The sequence below is a fragment of the Hemiscyllium ocellatum genome, chromosome 5 (assembly GCF_020745735.1).
Source record: "Hemiscyllium ocellatum isolate sHemOce1 chromosome 5, sHemOce1.pat.X.cur, whole genome shotgun sequence".
In the NCBI taxonomy this organism is placed as follows: domain Eukaryota; kingdom Metazoa; phylum Chordata; class Chondrichthyes; order Orectolobiformes; family Hemiscylliidae; genus Hemiscyllium; species Hemiscyllium ocellatum.
Window position 1 is genome coordinate 25,669,871 of NC_083405.1, and position 21,745 is coordinate 25,691,615.

At 40.6% G+C, this 21,745-nt stretch overlaps 1 protein-coding gene across 1 annotated transcript in view; it reads right to left on the reverse strand.

The window, feature by feature from the left end:
* Positions 1–2,923: 2,923 nt before the first annotated feature.
* The window catches only part of LOC132815925 (sperm-associated microtubule inner protein 4), a 54,796-nt gene continuing 35,974 nt past the window's right edge, over positions 2,924–21,745 (reverse strand). Inside the window, exons 4-7 of the mRNA XM_060825299.1 lie at positions 18,686–18,768; positions 13,992–14,166; positions 13,568–13,659; positions 2,924–3,793 (exon numbers count right to left, since the gene is read on the reverse strand). Coding sequence (XP_060681282.1) covers positions 2,924–3,793; positions 13,568–13,659; positions 13,992–14,166; positions 18,686–18,768 — 1,220 coding nt within the window. The remainder of the gene's footprint in view (positions 3,794–13,567; positions 13,660–13,991; positions 14,167–18,685; positions 18,769–21,745) is intronic.

The following is a 21,745-nucleotide window of genomic DNA, read 5'->3' on the forward strand; positions in this document are numbered from 1 at the left end:
CTAAGCCAAACTAGAAAGCAGAAATCATAACAAGTCTGCAAAATCATCATCCCGTTTGACAGGTATGTACTTTAAGTAATGTCATCTCAGTTACCACCTCCTGTTGCCTTAGTGGTTAAATTCCCAAAGGAACCATCAGATAATTTGTTTTCAGATTAAATTGTGACTTAAACCTTACAACTGCACTAAAGCCTCAGATGATGTCAGAAGGACAGCCAACAGAAAATGTCACCATTCCTCCAGCTGTGATATTGATAAACTAAATGTGTGTTAGTAAAGAGTGAAGAGATTGTGTATACAAATTATTCCTTTACTGGTATAAATATAACAATTTGCAAGAATTCATATTCCTCTTTACTCATTATTTTTCTATGTCTAATACATACAAAATATCAATGATGCTCACCTATTTTCATACATGAAATCAAAACAACATATACAATATTACACAAATGTGTAACTTTGCAATGAAGAAAAAAAAATCCACACAGTGGTTATTTGTTATTCTGTGGCTGTAGAAGTATTGACAGTACATCACCAGTAGTTATTTTCATTGTAACAGAACTTTTACACGATGCTAAAAGGCTTCATGGCTCGACAGAGACGGGATTTGATTAGAAATGGACATAGATGAAGCAGGACATTTTAGGGAGAATGCACAAAAGCATGGTGAAAGTGGTGAGCTTTTCAGGAGGATCTCAAAGAAGGAAATGAGGGAAGGTTGTATGGAGAGGTCCAGTTGCAGAGGGTGACACACAGATGACTAAAATGTCAACTAAATCAATGGCGGGTTGAAGTGAATGATGATACACAAATGGCCAAATAAATGGAATGTTTTATGTTGGGTGGCTCCAGCAGGATAAAGGCAGGTACAAGACTATGAAGCAGTTTAAACATGAGGTTGAGACACGGAGGGATCTGAAGCAACTAATTAGATGGCTCCAAGAACTTCCTCTTCCTCATTGATCAGTCTGTGTGCAAAAGACAAGACTGAAGCACTTGCAAATATCTTCAGCCAGAATTGCTGAATTAATACTCCAACTTGGTCTCCCCTTGAAGATCCCAATATCACAGATGCCATTATTCAGCCTGACTTAATATATGCAAATCCAAGTAAAGGCTAATTGCACTGGATATGACAAAGACTACAGGCTGTGACAATAGCCCAAATGTAACACTGAGGATTTTTGTGCCAGAGATAGCTGTGTCTTGAGCCAACTTCTAGATCAGTTGTTAATTTTAAATCTGAGATAGATAATTTTTTCTTCAACAAAGTATTAAGGGATATGAGCGAAAGACAGGAAAATGGAGTTAGGCCATAGATCAGCCATGGTCTTATTGGATGGTGAAACAGAATTGAGGGGTTAATGGCCTCCTCCTGTTTTTGTGTCCCTAGCTGTTCCAGTACATCCACAACACTGGCTTCTACACAACAGGGGGGAAAATTTCCTTTCATTGTATTTTCTTTCTTCAAAAATAGGTCAAATCCAATCCAACCAATTAGCATTTAATATTCTACTCTCAGTCAGGATGAAAGTGTTGGAAAGTATTTTCATCAGCACCATTAAACAACATTTACTCACTGATAACCTGTTCACTAATGCTCAGCTTTGGTTCCACCAGCAGAATTAGGCCCCAGTAAACATGGATAATTGAGTTGAATTTCAGAGGCGCGATGAGAGTGACTGCCCTTGACAGGAAAGCAGCATTTGACCCAGGATGGCATCATGGAGGCCTAGCAAAACTGAAATAATTGTTGACCAGGGGAAACTCTCCACTGATTGGAGTCATGTCTGCCACAAAGGAAGATGGTGTTTGTTATGAGAAACACTTATTTGAGTCACAAGATACCACTGTATTAATTTTCCAGGGCAGTGTCTTCTGTCCTAGCAACTGCTTCATCAGCGACCTTCCCTCTATTGTAACTCATGATTGCACAATGTTCAGTTCTATTTGATAGTATAGTAGGTGGTGTGCCATGTGGTCAAGGTAAGTACAAAGAGATCATCAGAAGGGAGAAAATATTGAGGAATGTGTATTTAAAATGGGAGCAGGAGGGACGTTGAGAGGAAACTCTTATCATGAGGGCAAGGCGAAAAGGTGAAACAGCAGAGACAGCTGAATGATAGCCCCACTCTTTGATAAAGTAGTTCACAACTTCCTCCTGGTTATTGTTAGCTGTGACAATTGAGGGGCAGGAAATATCAGGATAAACAGTCAGGCATTAGTGAAGAAAGGGTTATTTTTGCAAGGCCAGATGATTCTGGAATACTGGATGGCTTTACCAAAGGAAAGAAGCTAAAACATGCATGTTTCCTCCACTCAAATCTCTACCCCTTGAGGTTGATGGACTGAAGGTGAAAGAGAGTCATATTATTAATAGGGACAACAACATCAGAGTGGGATGGACAAATATGTAAGCAGTCCCTGGAGGAATAATGGCAAATGCAGCGCTAAACACTAGGAAGTTGTTTTTTTAGAAAATTTAGTTGTAAGTTATTTCAGGACAGACATAGAAGGAAATGATGTTGTGAAGATGTGAATCTTCAGGAATACAAGGAAATTCATTGAAAGTGGCCTCGATTTTGACGGAGACCAAGGGAGCAGATAGGCCACAGGAGACTGCAAGGCTATGGTTGTATGGAGATAATCAGGGAAGTATAAATAGAGGAACAGGTTTCAGAACTAAAGGAAGCCAGTGAATTCAGGGGAGGGAGAGCAAAGTGGGATGAGAAAAAGATTGAAACCACTGAGAATGAAGAGTTAATGCAGAATCATTAAGTGAAGATTAATTTTCTATTTTGATCCGATGCGATTTGTGTACCAAAATTCCACAACAGTTCAGGCATTAAACTACAGTAACTTAAAAGGCAGATCATTATTACCTTTAATGTTATCAGAGGTTCAGAAAAGCCATGGGTATCTATAAAGTTCCATTATGGAAATAAGAAGAATTTAATCCAAAGAAAGTGTGTCTCCTCCCTGAGTAGATGTTATCTCGATAATCCAGTGTTTTTTCAGGAGCTTCCTCATGTAATCGCTTATGTATTTCTGTTTTATTGAATGCATGGGGAAATTTTAGCTGTGAGACCTGAAGCCTAGGGTTGTCACAGATCAACATATTACACCTTTCCAGCTGTGGCACTTCCTTATTCTCTGAAGCATATGATGTATGTATGGGCTGCATATCGCCAGACGCAAGATTGAATTCTCTACCACATTCGGGATCTTTAATCTCAACCCTATTTGGTGAAGGTGGTTTGCTCAGAGATATCTGGTTCTGTTTTGTCGTAAAACCGGCTAACTTACTCGGTGGTAAATCTACATAGCTAATGTCATGTTGGACTGACTTTCGTCTCTTCCAAAGGGGCTGAGCATTCTCGGAATCTGTTATTTTGCAAGCTTGGTCCATACTGATAACCGGAGTTGCCCAACAATCCATCACCCTTTCTTTCTGATGTTGGTTAAATGCAGAGGGTTTTTCGGAATTTTTCATTTGCTGAACTTTGTATCTTAACAAACGGATGTCATAGTCAGGGCAGGAAGCACTTGATATCGCTGTTTGGCAACGTCTATTTTGCCAAGAAATTGGTTTCTCTTCCCTACATATTTTTACCTCATCATCTGGTTTTGAATCAGTTTCACATATGGGCGTTGGTGACTTGGCTTCGTGCACTGGTACACTTGGGGATTGATAACCAGTGGCATCATCTGTGGAAACCTTACTGCTTTCCTTTTTCTTCATGGGCCGCAATGGTGGATTTGGCAAAAAGGCGGGATGAGACTGTTCTTTCTGTTGGAAAATTTAAAATAAAGTAAGGCAGTAAAACAAAATACCCAACATTTAGGTTGCTAGAAGATAGTTATTAATATTCATATCTACTGGTTTTACTTTTCTGCTCGTTTCAAACAGATTGGACTTTACATTTTATACATGTCTAGATATAAACATGTATGTCAACTTGTGGCTGGTTAAAATAAGGTAATACATGATAGATCAATCACATATTCAACTCTATGTTTGCTAAGAACTCTAAAACTGAATAATTTACTCAATGGATATCAACGAGGAACAAGTAAACCATTCAAAACAATGCAACCTAATCAAATAGTTTGTTTAATGTTGGAAAACTGTTTATCTCAGACTAGTAATATGCAGGAAATCTCAGAGTGGGAATTGTGGAGATGAGATTTAATGAATATGTAGATGAGCCTCTGAGATATCCTTGGCAGTCACTGTGTCCTCAGTATCCTGTGATAACAGTCTGCAAGACGATTGAGACTTGGACAGCTCACAGCATGGAGCTGTGCAACTCTGTCTTCATGTTCATATTGTCAACATTGTTATCTAAAAGATTGTTACCAAAAGTTTGCACTGGGCTTGTATGAAAAACCAAAAAAACCAAATTAAAACAGTATTCAACTTGAAATTTACTGAAAACACTACAAGGTTGGGGGAAAGAGCAGGAGAGTGAGATTGCTTAGAGCTAATTTATTAAGTCAAAGAGTTGGTAACAGGCATGACAGGCTAGAAGGGCCTTTTTCTATGCTTTTTAATTCTCGTTTGCATCTTCTAGTTCCTGAGTGAATAGACTTACATTATTAGCCACTGGTTACTATACCTCCTGCCCCTTTACCAGCTCTATTACATTCCTCCATAACTTTAGAAAGTTCAGTTACAGTTTCCTTTAACTTCCTCTATTCAAAGTACAGGAGAAAGTGAGGAGTGCAGTTGCTGGAGATCAGATCTGAAAATGTGTTGCTGGAAAAGCGCAGGTCAGGCAGCATCTAAGGAGCAGGAGAGTCGACATTTCGGGCATGAGCCCTTCTTCAGGAATGATTCCTGAAGGAGGGCTCATGCCCGAAACGTCGACTCTCCTGCTCCTTGGATGCTGCCTGACCTGCTGCGCTTTTCCAGCAACACATTTTCAGCTCTATTCAAAGTACAACCTACTAAGTTCCTTTAGGCTCTTGAGTTAAATGAAGCCCCCTTTTATATTAATAATTCTTCTCTGCATTGTTCCAAAGGCCTCAATTGTTTGCCTGACATTGGATCCAATCCCACAGCTGGGGCCTAAACAGTGTTTTAAAAAGGCTTATCATAATTACCTTGTTTCTGCGCTGCCTGTTTATAAATCCCAGGAAACAGTATGACATTTTAACAACCTTCTCAACGTTACTTTTTTAAATCATTCTTCCGTGTGGGCTTTGCTGGCTAAGCCAGCAGTTATTGTGTTGTCAAATCCCACTGGAGAAGCTGATGGTGAGCTGCCTACTTGAACAGATGCAGTGATATGGAGATAGAGACACAGATAGTGCTGTTTGGAACTCCATGATGTGCACCCAATGCCAGAGAAGCAATGGTGATATTGTTCCAAGTCAAGATAGTGTGTGGCTTGAAAGGAACTTGCTTCCATGCTGCTGCTGCCCTTGCCCTTCTCGTTGGTAGCAGTTATGGTGGTGGTGAAGATGGTGGTCAGGATGCCAGTCAAGTGGATGCTTTTTATGGGACAGAGTCAAGGATATCTTGAGTGTTGTTGGAGCTGGACCCATCGAGGCAAGTGGAGAGTATTTCATCACACTCCTAAATTGTACCTTGAAGATGGTGGACACACTTCGGCAAGGCAAAAGATGAGTTACTTGTTGCAGAGTTCCCAGTCTCTGGACCTCATCCAAGTCACTTACATAAATCACGAATAGCTTAATGGCCAAACACCGATGCTTGCAGCACCCCACTGCCTGCTACTCAGAAAAAGACCCATTGGTTGCCATATTATTTCCTGTCTGTAAACCAATTCTCAATCCATGTTAATATATAACTCCTGTCTCATGTGTTTTAACTTTGCCCACTAATCTCTTATGTGAGACCTTATGAAAACACTTCTGAAACTTCAAATACATCACATCCATTGGTTCTTATTTGTCTAGTCTACTAGATTCATCCTGAAAAACAATTCCAATAGACTTGTTAAACCTTTCATAAACCCATGCTAGCTTTGTTCAATCTAGTTAATGCTTTCCAAATGTTCTGCTTTCAGTATTTTTAAACTTTTCCATCAACCCACGCACCCCTGATATCAATCTCGTCAACCTGTCTAACTAAAACTGCACACCAGAAAGGTGCCTCCTCATCCAATGGCTAATGGAGCTGCTTCTGGCGCCAATTAAGGGCCTTATCCCACTGTCAGTGCCATTATAACCAGCAGCAAATAGGGCATCAACTTAATAGATGGACAACTGATGAACCATAATCTTTATGTAGCCAGGCATCAAATTTGTTAGAAACACATCTACAATGTGCCCTTGGATGCAATGGTGTTGTTATACTATTAGTACTAGTGTAGCGGTGTACAAAGTGTGTTACTAAACTCAGGGTAAGCCAGGGGCCTTGCAATCTTCTTTGCAATCCCCCTTTCCCTGCAGTCAGGGGAGGGGTGGGGATAGGGTATGGAGAAGGGCTTTTTATTCAGGCACTTTATAGCTTATAAAGGGCCCCCTGTCAACAATGATATCAATCCAGCCATACCCTTAATGCCTTCATCCATCATCCCCACTCCTCAGTTGCTGTGGCAAATGCAGACTCCACTTATCTTGTTGATGGGGTAGGATTTTCCCATGCAATCCTCAGTTTCCTCCCTCACTACTCCCAAACCACTGTTCATAACATGTAATTAGGGGTTCCACACTGCTGAGACAGACTCTACCTAGTATTTCAACTATCTTCACTATCCACAGTACCAGTGTAAAATTCTATTCAGTGAAAGGAGACAATGAACTGAGTTTATGTAGACGAAGAGAGGTATCTCTGCTTGGATTTTGGGGAAATAAACTTGGAGACTGCATCAACATAGATGAGGCATGGTGTTTTAAAAATGTTACAAACAGCTTTGTCTTAAATTGTCAATAAGGGAGTTCACATGATGGAAGACCACTGAAAGAAAGCTTAATAAAAAAGACAACTTTTGAGAGAGGTTCAAACCTGCGACTTAAACAAAGAGCTGAGTGTATGATTCAGCGTTGCACTTTTAAGAGAATCTTCATTTCAATACAGCAACACAGGTCAGTGCCTTTAAAAGGTTATTAAAGAGAAGGGCTTATGCTCGAAACGTCGAATTCTCTATTCCTGAGATGCTGCCTAACCTGCTGTGCTTTGACCAGCAACACATTTGCAGCTATTAAAGAGAGAGCACACAGGAGACTCTTTTTGCAGTTGGGAGCTGAGATCCCTTACTGATCTTCTGAAGAAAAATCTGTAATCAACATAACCTGGGCGCTTCAAATTTCCTTCCACACCTGTCAGAAATTTACCTGTACCTCTACCAATGTCATCACTGGATTCATTGCACCCGGTATGGTCTCCTCTACATCTAGGAGACAGGACGCCTTTTTGCTGATTGTTTCAGAAAACAACTCTGGGACATTCGCACCCACCGCCCTGTGGCTGAACACTTCAACTTCCCCTCCTACTCCGTCAAGGACATGCAGGTCCTGGGCCTCTTCCACCGCCAAACCCTTACCACCGACACCTGGAGCAGGAACGCCTCATATTCCACCTTGGGACTCTGAAACTATATGGGATAAATATGGATTTCAGCATTTCCCCTCCCCTCCACATTATCTCAGTCCCAAGCCTATAACTCAGCACTGCCCTCTGGACCCATACATCACTCCACCTCCTAACCTATCACCTTCTCTCTCACCTTCATCCACCTATCACCTTCCCAGCTACCTTACCACCACCACCCCCCCAACCCCAACCCCAACCTCCTCCCATTTATCTCTCAGCCCCGACCCACAAGCTTCATTCCCGATGAAGGGCTTATACACGAAACATCGATTTTCCTGCTCCTCGGATGCTGCCTGACCTGCTGTGCTTTTCCAGCACCACACTCTTGACAATTCAGATGCCTGTATGAGTAAAGCCCTGAAAGCTTATTGGAACATCTTGATGCCAGATATCATTGAAGTGTGTATTTGCTGCACGGAAAGTACCAAATAATTTCATATTTATCATTATTTTTCTTTTGTTTTTCTCTGTCTGGTAAATCTGCAATCATCTTGCTTACCATTTTGAAATCTTGCTCATCTTAACTTTTTGAAAATCAGAACAAATAAACTAATGCCTTGAAGTATAAGAACGTTTTGAGTAAGCCATCAATGTTTTCTCTTGTAATTCAATGTCAAAATTACAAACCAGAGTGTGTATTTCAAAATGTAAAGACTTCAACCTTATAAAAGTTTAAATCTGCTTCCACCACTTTTCAGGAGCATATTTGAAATAGATATCTTGCCATTATCTTAAATCTGTCATCTGGGTATTAAATCTCCTGGCCATTAAAACAGTGCCAACCCATTTACTTTTTCAAACTGCTCAGAAGTTTAAATATCTCTGTCAAATCACCCTTTATAACTCAAGAAGAATACTAGCCTCTCTACTCTTCTACATAAAGTCCTTTATCCAGGGTATCAATCTTGCTAATCCCCTCTGCACCCTCCTCAAAGCTTTGATATTCTTCCTAAGGTATGCTGCCCAATATTCTAGAGGTTTACATTTGGCTTCAAGGAGATTTGTTGTCATTGGGAAAGGTTCGTAGTTTAAGATTTGAGGCACTTCCTCACTGATTCGTTCAAAAGTCAGAGAAAATAGGAAAATGCATTAGAACGTTCGGAGGACTACAGGATTGGAGAAGATATATATGGTGACTTAAAACATGAGGAGACTTTGTTGGGAATGTGGAAAGATGAAGCCCAGGCAGCAGAGGAAGTGCACAAATCTCCAAATAACTCATTAAACCAACTTTTCAAAATCTTGCCCAAATGGGGAAATCTGCAGCTTGCACATTAATTGGACTATCAACCAGCTCAGTATCCATCAAATCAAAGAGGAACAAGTCATCGTCAGTCCCAGGGGACTGCCTGAGAAGAAAGCTGAGGCAATATTAAAGGAGTTGGGTTTATTACATTGGGCCTCTCAAAGGGAAGATCTCATATTGGACAAAACAAACGGCAGCACCATCAATATCCTCCAACCATGCCTCTGGAAATGAGTGATGAAGGTATGGTGTTCTGAGGAGGGTAGCTGGGTGTATGAGGTTGTAGGGCTAATTGAGGATCAAGCTCCTTTCTGACATCTCTGAAACAAGGCTGTTTTTCTCCTGAAGGATTAATTTCCCTTTGAATTTGTTCGCCTTTTTGAATTTCTTTATCTCTATGCACCCGCCCAAATTGAATTCAAATTAGAAGCTAAAGTTAACTTATTTTAACTGCTATTGACTTGGAGGAAACACAATTACAGAAGAAAACATTCTTTTCTTGTTTGAAGCTCAGGGTTAGGCATCATCGAGGAAGACAGCAAAAAGCAAGACGGAGAGAAGAGGATTATATGCCTGTTATGGAATATAAAAGGTCTTCTACATTGTATTCCATCCAAGCAATATTTAGGTATGAAAGACAATCTTATCTCATTCTTGTCATAGTGAAACAAACCTGAATGTGAATTTTCCTGAGAGCATAGATCGGACTGCCATCTAATGGCCATACTGCAACATCACAGCTCTCTGTGTATTTATCGGGTGATGATGAAGATCTCATTCACAGCACAAATGGATTACAGTGGCACATATTGAGTGTCAAATTCTGATTCATTTTCTATGTGTCTACACTGCATAAATTCTGCAGTGCACAGCATACTGTTCATTTCAAGAGCTCAATTGCAAGTCAGTTGAAACAGGGTTACTTGTAAATATATCTCTGATTAGAAAGAAAACGTTTTCTGGAAACAGTCTTAAAAACTGTTCAATAGTGAGTGAAACCAAACTTCGGGCACAGATATTTTTGTCACTTATGGAATGAAATCTTAACGTTCAGTCAGGAGCTTTCCCCACACCATTTAATAGTGCAGGTACCTAATCTTGAAGTGGTTTAGTTTTAACTGGTTCTCAGGCAGGGTCAACTGACCAGAAACGTTAACTCTGATTTCTGTTCACAGGTGCTGCCAGGCCTGCTAAGCTTTTCCATCAGTTTCTGTTTTTGTTAGTTTTAACATTCTGATCTGGATAAAATCAAAGAAGATTGCAAGGCCCTGGCTTACCCTGAGTTTAGTAACAGACTTTGTATACAGCTACACCAGTACTAATACCATCGCATCCAAAGGCACTTTATAGGTGTGTTTGCTGACAAATTTGATGTCTGGTTACATAAAGATAATTTAGTACAGTAATCAAAAACACAGTCAAAGAAACAGGTTTTAAAAAATGACTTGAAGAGGGACACTCCTCAGATATTGAAGCAATTCACATCTAAATGCAGCAAGACCAGGACAAATGGCAAGTAACATAGGCACCACACAACTAACAGGAAATGGGAAAATTGAGACATTGTTCCTTGACATTCAATGACATTACCAACATTCTGGGGATTACACTGACCCGAAACTGAACAGGACTAACTATATGGCATACAAAAGAAATTAGGGATAGGATTACATCCAAAGAGGAGATATATGCAATTGACAGAAAAAGCAGTGAGACTTCAGGATTGGAAGTGTTTTAGAATTCACCAAAAAGGCCAAAAGGTTTGATCAAGGAGAGGAAAATACAGTATGAAAGTAAAATTTCACAAAACATAAAAACTGATTGTAAAAACTCTGAAGAGTGAAAGATTAGTGCAAACAAATGTAGATCCCTTATAGTTGAAACCTGGGGAAATTATAATGGGGAACAAAGATAGGGCACATAAAATGAACGCATACTTTGGTTCTGCTTTCATGAGACAGGACACAAATAACCTTAGAAATGTTAGGAAACCTACAATGTAGAAAGAGGTGAACGGTTAAGATGAATTTCACAGCTGAGAGCTTTAACACACAAATATCATTGCAATTAAAATTAGGAAACTGGAATTACAAGACTGCAGCTACGTCTGAGGTTTTTAAGAATGGAGATGATTGCAAAGATGATGAAGGCTGTTGAAAAACCGGAATCCGATATAGGACAAGCACACTGATGATGGATTGTTGGGGACATGGTCAGCGTTAGGGTACGGGCAGCAGAGTTTATATTTACTGGATTTGGAAGATGGGGGTGCACTCTTATCTGAGTCAGGACATTCTGACTTCCAATCACAATGGAGAACTTTGAGCACAAGAATGTAGGTTAACACCTTGACGCAGTACTGTGGGAACACTGCACTCTCAGAGGTGCAATCTGTCAGATGATATGTCTACTTGCATTTCCAAAATATCGCCCATCCCCACCCCAATCTGACTCCCAATGCTTCAAACTCTTACTGACCTCTTTGCCTTCTCTAAACTAGACTTCCTGCTGTGCTCACCTACATTTTGAACTTGTGGCTGTGACATATATTGAGAAATATGCTAAATTGAAGGCATTGTATAAACATCATCATTATAGTTCTGCAAACAATTATTCTTACATGAAGACAAAACACAGAAAAGTTTCACCATGCAGAATGTCACCATATTGCTTACCAAATGCTCAAGTAAAAAGATAATTTTCTTTTTGGGTCAGGTCCCTGATGTTGAGACCATTCCTGGGTTCTGAACCTGTGTTGTGTTGGGGGCTGAGGTCAATTTGTCACCTGAATCTCTCCCTGCCATAAAAATAAGGATGGAGGAAGGTTCTGGAAGCTCCAGGGTTGTCCTCCAGCTCAAAGAGATCAGCAGACCCATCAGCAGAGGTGGGAGTGGCCATTTTAAATGGGAAACAGAAGACTCCTCATGAGGCAGACATTTCTTGAGACTTGGTAATAAAAAATAAATTTTGCTGGACACAAAGATCAGACTTTTCTTTGAAGGTGATGACAGCTAGTGAAATGAGTTAAGTCATACAGACCACTGGCTATGCCAATGTCACGTCCATGCATTAGCTGGGCTTTGGAAAACATGTGTCCCAACTATGACTACAGACTTCCAGGTGATGCCTCCCCAGTGTCCCTCATAGGCCACTTAAGGGCCTTTATTTGTTTATCTGTGGGAGTTTAAATATCACTCTTTACCACCACCCCTCTCTCTACCCATCCTCAATCATTCAGTTTTAAAATTGCCCAGAGAAGGGACTGTGTCAGAATGGGTTATGCCAATCTCCGGGGCTAATTTTCCAGCCCTCCTGCCTCTGTCTGCTCCCAGCTCTGACACAAATCAAAAGTTATGCTCAACGTGGTGACATAGAAATTGGATATTGTGCTGTAATGCTTGTTTTTCTTTTGACAGATGTTAGCCCAGGAATTGCACAGTTTTGGCCAGCGAGGCCAGGAATTTGAGGTAGGATGGGCTCTGCTCAATCCTCACCAGGTGGTGGGTGCTGCTGCTTCTCATGATGGTTAGAGAAGACATTGGACTGATAGGATAGTGTCAGCTGGTCTAAATTCTTTCAGACTTTCTAATGTGAATTTCCATAGAGCAGAGTACAGGGTATGTCAGGTTTAAGTCCCAGTGGAAGTGGGCCATGACAGCATTTTAAGAGACGATTCCTCAAATGTTGTTCTTTAAGTCTTTCATTTTTTTACGTTAGCCAGTTTAATTACCTTCATGATAGTGGAGTAAATCACTTGAATTACATTTGTCCCCCTCTCCCAAAGCGCTGGAAAGGCTTGTCCATCTGCTTGAATCGCCTGAATTTGCTGCCCTTGGATATGTCACTGTCAGTACTGGGCCTGGTTGCTTCGGTAGCTTGGTGTTCCTACCATTACATTTTTTCTCATCATATTCTTCAATCCATTCTCTGGGCAAGAAATGCATCTTTTTTTTTCGAGACCCACTTAAATTCCATTTCAAAGGTCTTTCTGATATTTCATGTGGTTGGTTTGGCTAGTAGACATTTTTTGAATAACTTTTAACTGGTTTGGTGAGTAGACATTTTTAAGAAAAACTTGTAAGTGTGCAACATTTGATGATATTACTCAGGTGTTCATCTTTGTACACAATTGTGTGTTTCTGTTTCCGATTCAGTCCATCAGCTGCTGAAAGTCTCATCCATTTTTTGTTAACGCCTGTCCTGACTACGTCAACGCCCTTGGGGCCAACGTCCCATCGTCCACCCTCCAAGAACTTGAGCTCATCTAAAACTCTCTTGCAATGTCCGAGGTTGCACCCAATCTGCCTCATCCAATTCCCATGTGTGCACTGACCTGTGTTATCTTCTGGTCTCAAATTGACATCCTTCTGTGCAAATCACCCCTCATGTCTATCACTTCCTTCAGTCCTACAACACTTTGTGAACTCTTGGCTCAGGTAAATTTGGTCTCTTGTCCCATCTTCACTCCACTACTGGTAGTCATGCCCAGATCATAACACCAGGAATTCCTTCCCTCAATATTCACCACCTCTTCAATTCTCTCTCATCATTTAACAACCTCGCCCATGATCTTTTGCCTCCCTTTTTTTCTTTGCCTGTTGTGAATTTTTGTCAGATGATGTCCCTGGAATATGCTTTCTGATGTCATGGCATGTTAAAGGGATTTAAAAGCTAGCTATTGTTGTGTACACACTCATTTTAAGTCTCGTATTATTATGTCAATGACTATTCTCTGAAATTAATAGGTTACTTACCAGCTCTGAGAAATAGGTGTATTTTCCTGTCACTTGTGCTATTGCTTTCTCATGGTAATCATCTAACTGAAGGGGATTCATTGGTCCACTGCCTAATGACAAAATGCAAATAAACAGTGAATGCTAGTTTTCTTGTAGGTTGTAGTTTATAAATCATTTGTTGATTGAAATAAAGACAAAAGACTGTCATCGCTGGAAATAAGCTACTTGGCTAGCAACTGGAAAAAGGAGATGGTTGATTATAATGCTCCAGATGACATTTCCTCAAAATCAATAGCTGATGTTTGTTTATGGTCCATGATGTGGGTCACCTCATACAGTAATAATTAAAATTCATTTGTTGTCAAATAAAGTAAGAATTAAAATTAATTTGTTGCAGTGCATAACACAATGAAATGATCTTTCAGTTAGCATTGTTTCCTACCTGTGAAGTCCCTCTTGTAGGAGGACAGCCAGTGTGATTTGTCGATATTTTTCAAGATTTTAGCAGTCCTCTCTGAAACAGCGTGCTCTAAGATTGGCTCTGACTTGTTGGGGGCAATCAGCTTCGGCGGAGTTGGATAGATTGGCGCTTTACGATCTTTTTCTGTTTTAGGATGCTACAATGAAAGAGAAGTGCTACGAAGTACTACTTAAAACAAACAATAAAATTAAGTATTATGCTGCTTTTATAGCTCCCCTCATCAGGGTTTACAAGTGTTTACAGGTTTCCGATACAACCATATACCACACTGATTTTGTTCAGAATACCCATTGCATTCATCTGCAACATTAGGATGAATGACACAATTCTCACGAATAAACGTTGACATTAAATTTTGTCAATGTTTATTGTTGAAAATGTAGCTGAAGGTTGTACTCAATAGGACAAATGCAAGAATGCCAAACTTCACAGGATCACAACAATTTATATGAAAATAAGAAAAGGGTGCTGATTGATTGGCAAATCAACTCTGGCTGGCAGAGGCATTGCTACTGAAGAAAATAATGGGCAAATGTAGGGTCCCCAAACTAACACCTAGTTGAAAAAGTGTGCAAGGCGTTTTTCCTGTCAGAGGGAAGGCGTTAGAATTGGTCATTAGCACGGTTAAAACTGTGCACTTTGAAAAATCCAAGGTAATCGAGAAGACTCTGCATGGTGCAAGTGAGGACTGCAGATCAGAGTTGAGAGTGTGGTGCTGGAAAAGCACAGCAGGTCAGGCAGCATCCGAGGAGCAGGGGAATTGACGTTTCGGGCATAGGTCTTCTTCAGGAATGGACGTTTTTCCAATTGGCAGAATGTGACGATTAGATTTTTGCAGAGTTTATACAATTTACAGTAAACTTTTTATTAACCTATGGGACCAGGAGCATTCCAGTTAATCAAAACTTTCTGGATAATCAAGAGGTTCATATAATCAGTGTAAAAACACTCACTAGCTTATGAAAATGTAATGTAGATTAGGATGTAGGTTTGCTCGCTGAGCTGTAAGTTTGATATCAGGGCGTTTCATTACCTGGCTAGGTAACATCATCAGTGGCAATCTCCAAATGAAGCGAAGCTGTTGTCTCTTGCTTTCTATTTATATCTGTCTCCTGGATGGGGTTCCTGGGGATTGTGGTGATGTCATTTCCTGTTCGTTTTCTGAGGGGTTGATAGATGGTACCTAGATGTATGTGTTTGTTTATGGCGTTGTGGTTGGAGTGCCAGGCCTCTAGGAATTCTCTGGCTAGCCAGTGGCTAACTATCTTGCTGTTTGTCCTACATAGTGTTTGTGGCAGTCCTTGCATGGAACACCTTACACGAACACCAGCTCGTCACAAAAAGACACGACCCTTTCTCCCTCGTAGCCCTACACATGGATGAAAAAAACCACCATTTCGACCGGGACAACACATCTATCCTGGGACAGGCTAAGCAAAGACATGCCAGAGAATTCCTAGAGGCCTGGCACTCCAACCACAATGCCATAAACAAGCACATAGATCTAGATACCATCTATCAACCCCTCAGAAAATGAACAGGAAATGACATCACCACAAACCCCAGGAACCCCATCCAGGAGAAAGATATAAATAGAAAGCAGGAGACAACAGCTTCGCTTCACTTGGAGGTCGCCACTGATGATGTTACCTAGCCAGGTAATGAAACGTCTGGATATCAAACCTACAGCTCAGCGAGCAAACCTACACCCTAAACCTCAACCTGAGCTACAAACCTTGCACATATATCACTGTTACATATTATTTACAGATAAATCACTAAACAACAATGCAATGTTGCCTTAAATAAACCTTACTGGCAGAGATCCTTGTCACTTGCACCCTCAATTGATGAATCGGACATAACAATAGATTGCGGTGTTGGAGGATCAATTGACTCAAAATTGAATGAACTATTTATATTTTGTGTGGTCATGCATGTGAGCAACAGGTAAATTTACATAGAGGTAAATAAATTTAAAAAGCTGTAATAATGGGACAGAATAATACATGGTTTTGAAATATACCTTTTGCTGATATATCATGAGTGTCAGTTTGTAAGGTTCACAAGATATAGGAGCAGTATTAGGCCATTCAGCCCATTGAATCTGCTCTTCCATTTGACCATGACTGATATGCCCCTCACTCCCACTTTCCTGCCTTCTCGCCATATCCCTTCAACTCATTACCAATTAAAAATCTGTCTAACTCTTGCCTAAATTTACTCAATGTCCCAGCCCTTGGGGGGAGTGAATTCCACAGATTCACAACCCTTTGGGAGGAATGGCTTTTCCTCAGCTCTGTTTTAAATTTGCTACCTCTTATCCTCAGACTATGACCTCTCATCCTAGAATGCCTCACAAGAGGAAGTATCCGCTCCACATCTATTTTACCCACACCTTTTATCAACTTGAATACCTCAATTTGATCTCCCCTCATTCTTCGATATTCCAGAGAGTATAGGCCTAAAGGATACTGTATATCAATGACTTAAATGAGAGAAGCGAAGACATGGTATCTAATTCTGCAGATGACACAAAGATAGGTGAGATTGTATGTTGTGAAGTGGACCTAAAGAGGATGCAGATCGATCTAGATATGTCGAGTGAGTAGGGAAAGGACATCTGGCAGATGGACCACATTATAGGAAATGTGAAGTTGCTCCTTTAGCAGAAAGAATCAAAATGCAGAGTGTTACTTTAACAGAGAATAATGGCAGAATCCAGAGATGCAGTGGAATCTCTCTATTCTTGTCCTTCAGTTAAAAAAAAAGCTTTCTTTTAAATATCAATCTGTTTGGACATGTGATGTCATACCTCTGGACCAGGATGGATTTCAACCCAGATTTTCTATTACTGTGTCACAACTATCCCAGAGTCAGAAGAAAATAATTAATCTGGACATACAGCAAATCATAAAGAAAGCTCATGGAATACTATCCCCTACTATAGGAGGAACTGAATATGCATCATACAGACTCCATTTAATCTCTGAGACAATGACAAAACACAGGCTTCATGGACAATGTCAATAGACTCGTTTTTGTTATTCACTCATGGGACGTGGGGTTTGCTGGCTGGCCAGCATTTACTACCCGTCCCTGGTTGTCCTCGAGAAGATGGTGGTGAGCTGCCTTCTTGAGCCACTGCAGATCGTGTAGTATAGGTAGACCCATAAGGCCCTTAGGGAAGGGATTTTGACCAAGTGACAGTGAACAAACAGTGATGTATTTCCAAGTCAGAATGGCGAGTAGTTTGAAGGGGAACTTGCAGGTGGTGGCGTTCCCATCTACCTGCTGCCCTTGTCCTTCTGGATGGAAGTGGTCATGAGTTTGGAAGGTGGTGGTGAATTTCTGCAATGCAGGTTGAAGATATACACACGACTGCTACTGAGTGTGAGCGGCGAAGTGAGCATATGCTTGTGGGCGTGGTGCTAATCAGGTGGGCTGCTTTATTCTGGATGGTGTCAAGCTTCTTGTGTTATTGGAGCTGCACTAATCCAGGCAAATGAGGAGTATTCCATCATACTCTTGCTATGTGCCTCGTAGCTTTGGGGTGGCCAGGCTTTGGGGAGGCAGGAGGTGAGCTACTCACCGCAGTATTCCTAGCCTCTGTAGCCACAGTATTTATGTGGTGAATCCAGTTCAGTTTCTGGTCAACAGTAACCCCAAGAATTTGAGAATGGGGGAATTAATGAGTCTAAATGATATCCTATCACTGTCGGCTAGGAATCTCACAGCAGCCCTATTTGCCTGCTCTTTGACTTCAATTAGAAGATGGGCAGGGGAGGGGGCTTTGCTTTTGGTGGGAGGCCCACATTTGGCCTCTCCCTGAGTAAGTTTCCCATAATGCCAAGCTGCACTAAATGCAGCCAAGACATAATTTTGAGCGAAGGCCTGCTTAAACATTCTTATAGTTGTTGGCTGCTAATACATGTATTCAGTAAATATTTATTTTGATCTGACACAACATTCAAATTGAAAAACAGTAATAAGATATTTAACTGTAAATGCAAATTACAACATGTTGGGAGAGAAAGTGCATTGAGAGGCGGAATGTGAAGTTGAAAGAGAACTGGGGTGTTGTTGGACTCCAGCTTTACATGTACTGAAGGGCATTAATTGGCATTCTGCTTTACTTTCTCAAAGTCACCATGAAAAAAAAAGTGTCCAACATATAACAAAAACTGATCAGACAGTGGATGGGGAGGCAAGACAGGGAGACAAATTAGAGGTTAGGCCCTAAGTCAAGAATTTCCTCTTCAAAGTTATTAATCCATTGACTCGACTTTAAGATGGAGGGAAAACTTTATGACTATTAAAGTAATGGATAGGATAACTATACATTTGTTTGGATAGATAATCTAAGATGAATCTAAATGGTCTTCCTGATTCATTTCTATCTCATTATATTATCAATGAACGAGCAAAGTTGACATGTTCCCTTGGCTGCTCCTTGGATCAAAGACGAATACAGGTTGGATTAATACTTTATAGCTGGATAATAATTATAGTACTGGCCAATTATTTGGGATACCTTGTTGCAAATAAGATTTTCACATGAAAAAGTAAGAAATATTAATTCAAGTATATTGCAAATTAACTAGTATATAACCTAAATTTACTAAATGTGAGCAACTGAAACCACAGGTACTTACCTGAGTAAAACCTTCTTGTCCTGGCCAGGCTAAACCTTTTGGTGTGATGGGTATTTCCTGGGTTTCAAATCTATATGGAAATCCTGCAATTTAACGGTAAAGAGTTTGGAATTAATTCCACAGATTATAATCAAGCTTTTTATTAAGGTAGCCCTGTCATTGAAGATTTTGACAATCTGTTGTTCAAAGTTATTTCAATTTTTTATGTAGTTAATACGAATGATTGACAGAATTAAATGAAAATACACAAATTTATGCAGCTGCTCTGTATCAACTGACATCGACTCAATTTCATTAACAATGTTCCGTAGGTTATTCAACCCAATAATGTTTTTGTCAAACAACATTTTTTAAAAACTCAACAATAGTTACATGCTCGTTACGTGAAAGGTGCAAGTGTTGGAATGAAATATTTATCTAGTTTATAGTGCGATATGGCTAGATAGTAGGCACTCTGGTTAACAACTTGACTTCGAACAACAGCCATTTAAAAACACCGTATACTGCAAATATTTCTTCTCCATTCTGTGGCTTGTCTGGAGTGAGACTGTTACAAATTGAGACTTTCCCTGTAGCCAGAAAGCAACGCACCAGCTTCAATATGCTCTGCTGTCCCCAGTGAAGCCCCTGGTATTAGTTGAATTAAAACATATTTGATATATTCCCAGCAAGGTTGATTGGCTGTGCTGGTGCCCAGAAATACATTTCAAATCAAACATTAATGGTAATTGATTTAAGGCATCATGGTTTCTGAGATCATTAGCTTTGTAACTTTGATGTTAACAAAGTTTGCAAGTGACAATATTGCTCTGAGCAGAAAAGACTATTTAAAATTTAAATAGTGCTCTACAATGAACATTTTTAGCTGTGAAATGATTAATACACCATTCCTACGACTGGCAGATTTTGATCACATTCAATGGACACAATCTTTGTTCTTCCAAGAGGCTGCCAGTCCCTTGTTACAAGACCTCATGCTCCTACAACATACCAACTTCGGCCAGCTTGCTGATTGGCATAGGCATCCCTGGCAGCTTTCACTGTGCGAGCTGATGTTGGGTAAGAGGTGAGGGGGGAAACAGTGCATTCCTTTGGGAATTCTCTGCAGGCACACTCCCACAAGGTTGTACTGCTTTCCTTTAACCCTCCCCACCAGCCTCTAAAACCTGGTCCCTCTCTCCCACTGCTGATACCTCGATCTGAATTATAAATCCAGGTTCCACAGTCTCCACTTCTTCTGCCTCTGGTCCCAACAGCAGATGCCACTCAAATCTTGTGTAGTCGGGCTACAGAGCTGCCAGCTAATCAGATTCGTCTGCAAATTTCGAAAGGAGGGCTTTCACACAAAACTGGGCAGAAGTCTCACCCCTTAAAGCAATTAATGGCCCACCGGCTGACTTTTCAGTTAAGTGGGGAAACAGGAAACACAGCACCCCACAAAATTCAGCCCATAATGTACAAAAATGTACCTTGACATTTTTCTATATTGTTCATTATGGACTGCACCATTTTGAAACTAAGGAAGGCTTGCTGCAATGTTTATACACCTGTCTATACAAGGTTTACAAATGAGCTGGAACTAAGAGGGTGTACAATTGAAGCTTCAGCTGGCAACAAGTGGCTGATTGGTCTGTGCATTATTAACTGGTTACTGATCAGAAAGGTCCTCTGCCTGCTGACAACTCTGTGATTGGCTTAGAGATAGCTGTACAACCTTGAGATATTAACCACTGGCTGTAAGGTCTCTGGAGGAGAAGGAGCTGCTTTTGCTCTGCAGTAAAAAGCATTTTAAACCTGAAGAGAGCCAGTTTAATTTTCCTTTCCAGTTGTATAAGATGTGACGTAATTGATTAGTCAAAGACCTTTATGAGTGGGAACCAGTCTCTCTGTGTTTCCTGCAAACAGGTGTAAATATCAAGTGGCAGCATTCTGATCACTACAAGAATCAGCTCAGCAAACCCTGTGGACTGAGACCACTGAATTGCTTTCCCAGTTTTTTCCCTCCCATTTCTTTCCCCGTCTTGGTGTGTGTAGAGGAGGAGTTTAAAAGACATTTAAACTTTTAACCGGTAGAGTTATATGACAACAGTTCATAATTGTTTATGTGGCTAGAATTATTTTCTTTGTAATAAACAGGCATCTTTGTTAAGTACAGAAACCTGGTCTGTGCTTTGTCAACCTGTGGGTTCAAGTTGGGGAATTCTGCATATTTAAAAAAATCTTTAACTGCCGCAACAACTCCAAGAATAGCAGGGATTGATTTTCTGCAGTTGAGAATAGGGTGCTGGAAAAGCACAGCAGGTCAGGCAGCATCCGAGGAGCAGGACAACTGATATTTTGGGCAAGAGCCCTTCATCAGGGATGATTTTCTGCAGGCTACCCCAGAAAGGCATAACATTAGGAATACAGACAAGTACAAAAATGATAGACAATGCCTTATAATGCACAGTCTGTTTGTAGCCATCTCTTTGAGCCAACAACCTCTTGTCACTGTAGTCTTAGACTACAGTGTCTCACTGTAACTTGCAGTGAGACACCTTGGTATTCACTGCATTGGGCTGGAGACTTGAATTCTAGCAGCCATTTTACAGACTCCTTACTCGTGAAGGATCTCCTCTTCTGCTGAACCTTCAATGTGGGTGGACTGGCTGCTGAGTGGTAGCAACATGGGGAATGTTGTCGTGACAATGGTTAAAATGTAAATGTTGTCACCCCTGACACAAGACGCATGATCCTCGGTGCTATTCCACTTCAGAAATCCTGTATGGTGCAACCTCGGTTATCCGAACACCAGTTATCTGAATTTCGGACTATCCGAATAAAATCACAAGGTGCTGATGCTTGGGTAAACTGTGCTATCCGAACATTCGATTATCCAAACATTCGATTATCTGAATGAAAGACTCCCTGCCCATGTTGTTCGGACAACTGAGGTTGCCCTGTAATCTGTAAATTACTGCTGTAAATGCAGCAGTCTGAATCTGTTTGGGATCAAGCCATGACCTCAACTGGAGCTTTGAATACAGCTGTCAGGCATGAACAGCTTTCCATCTGAACTGC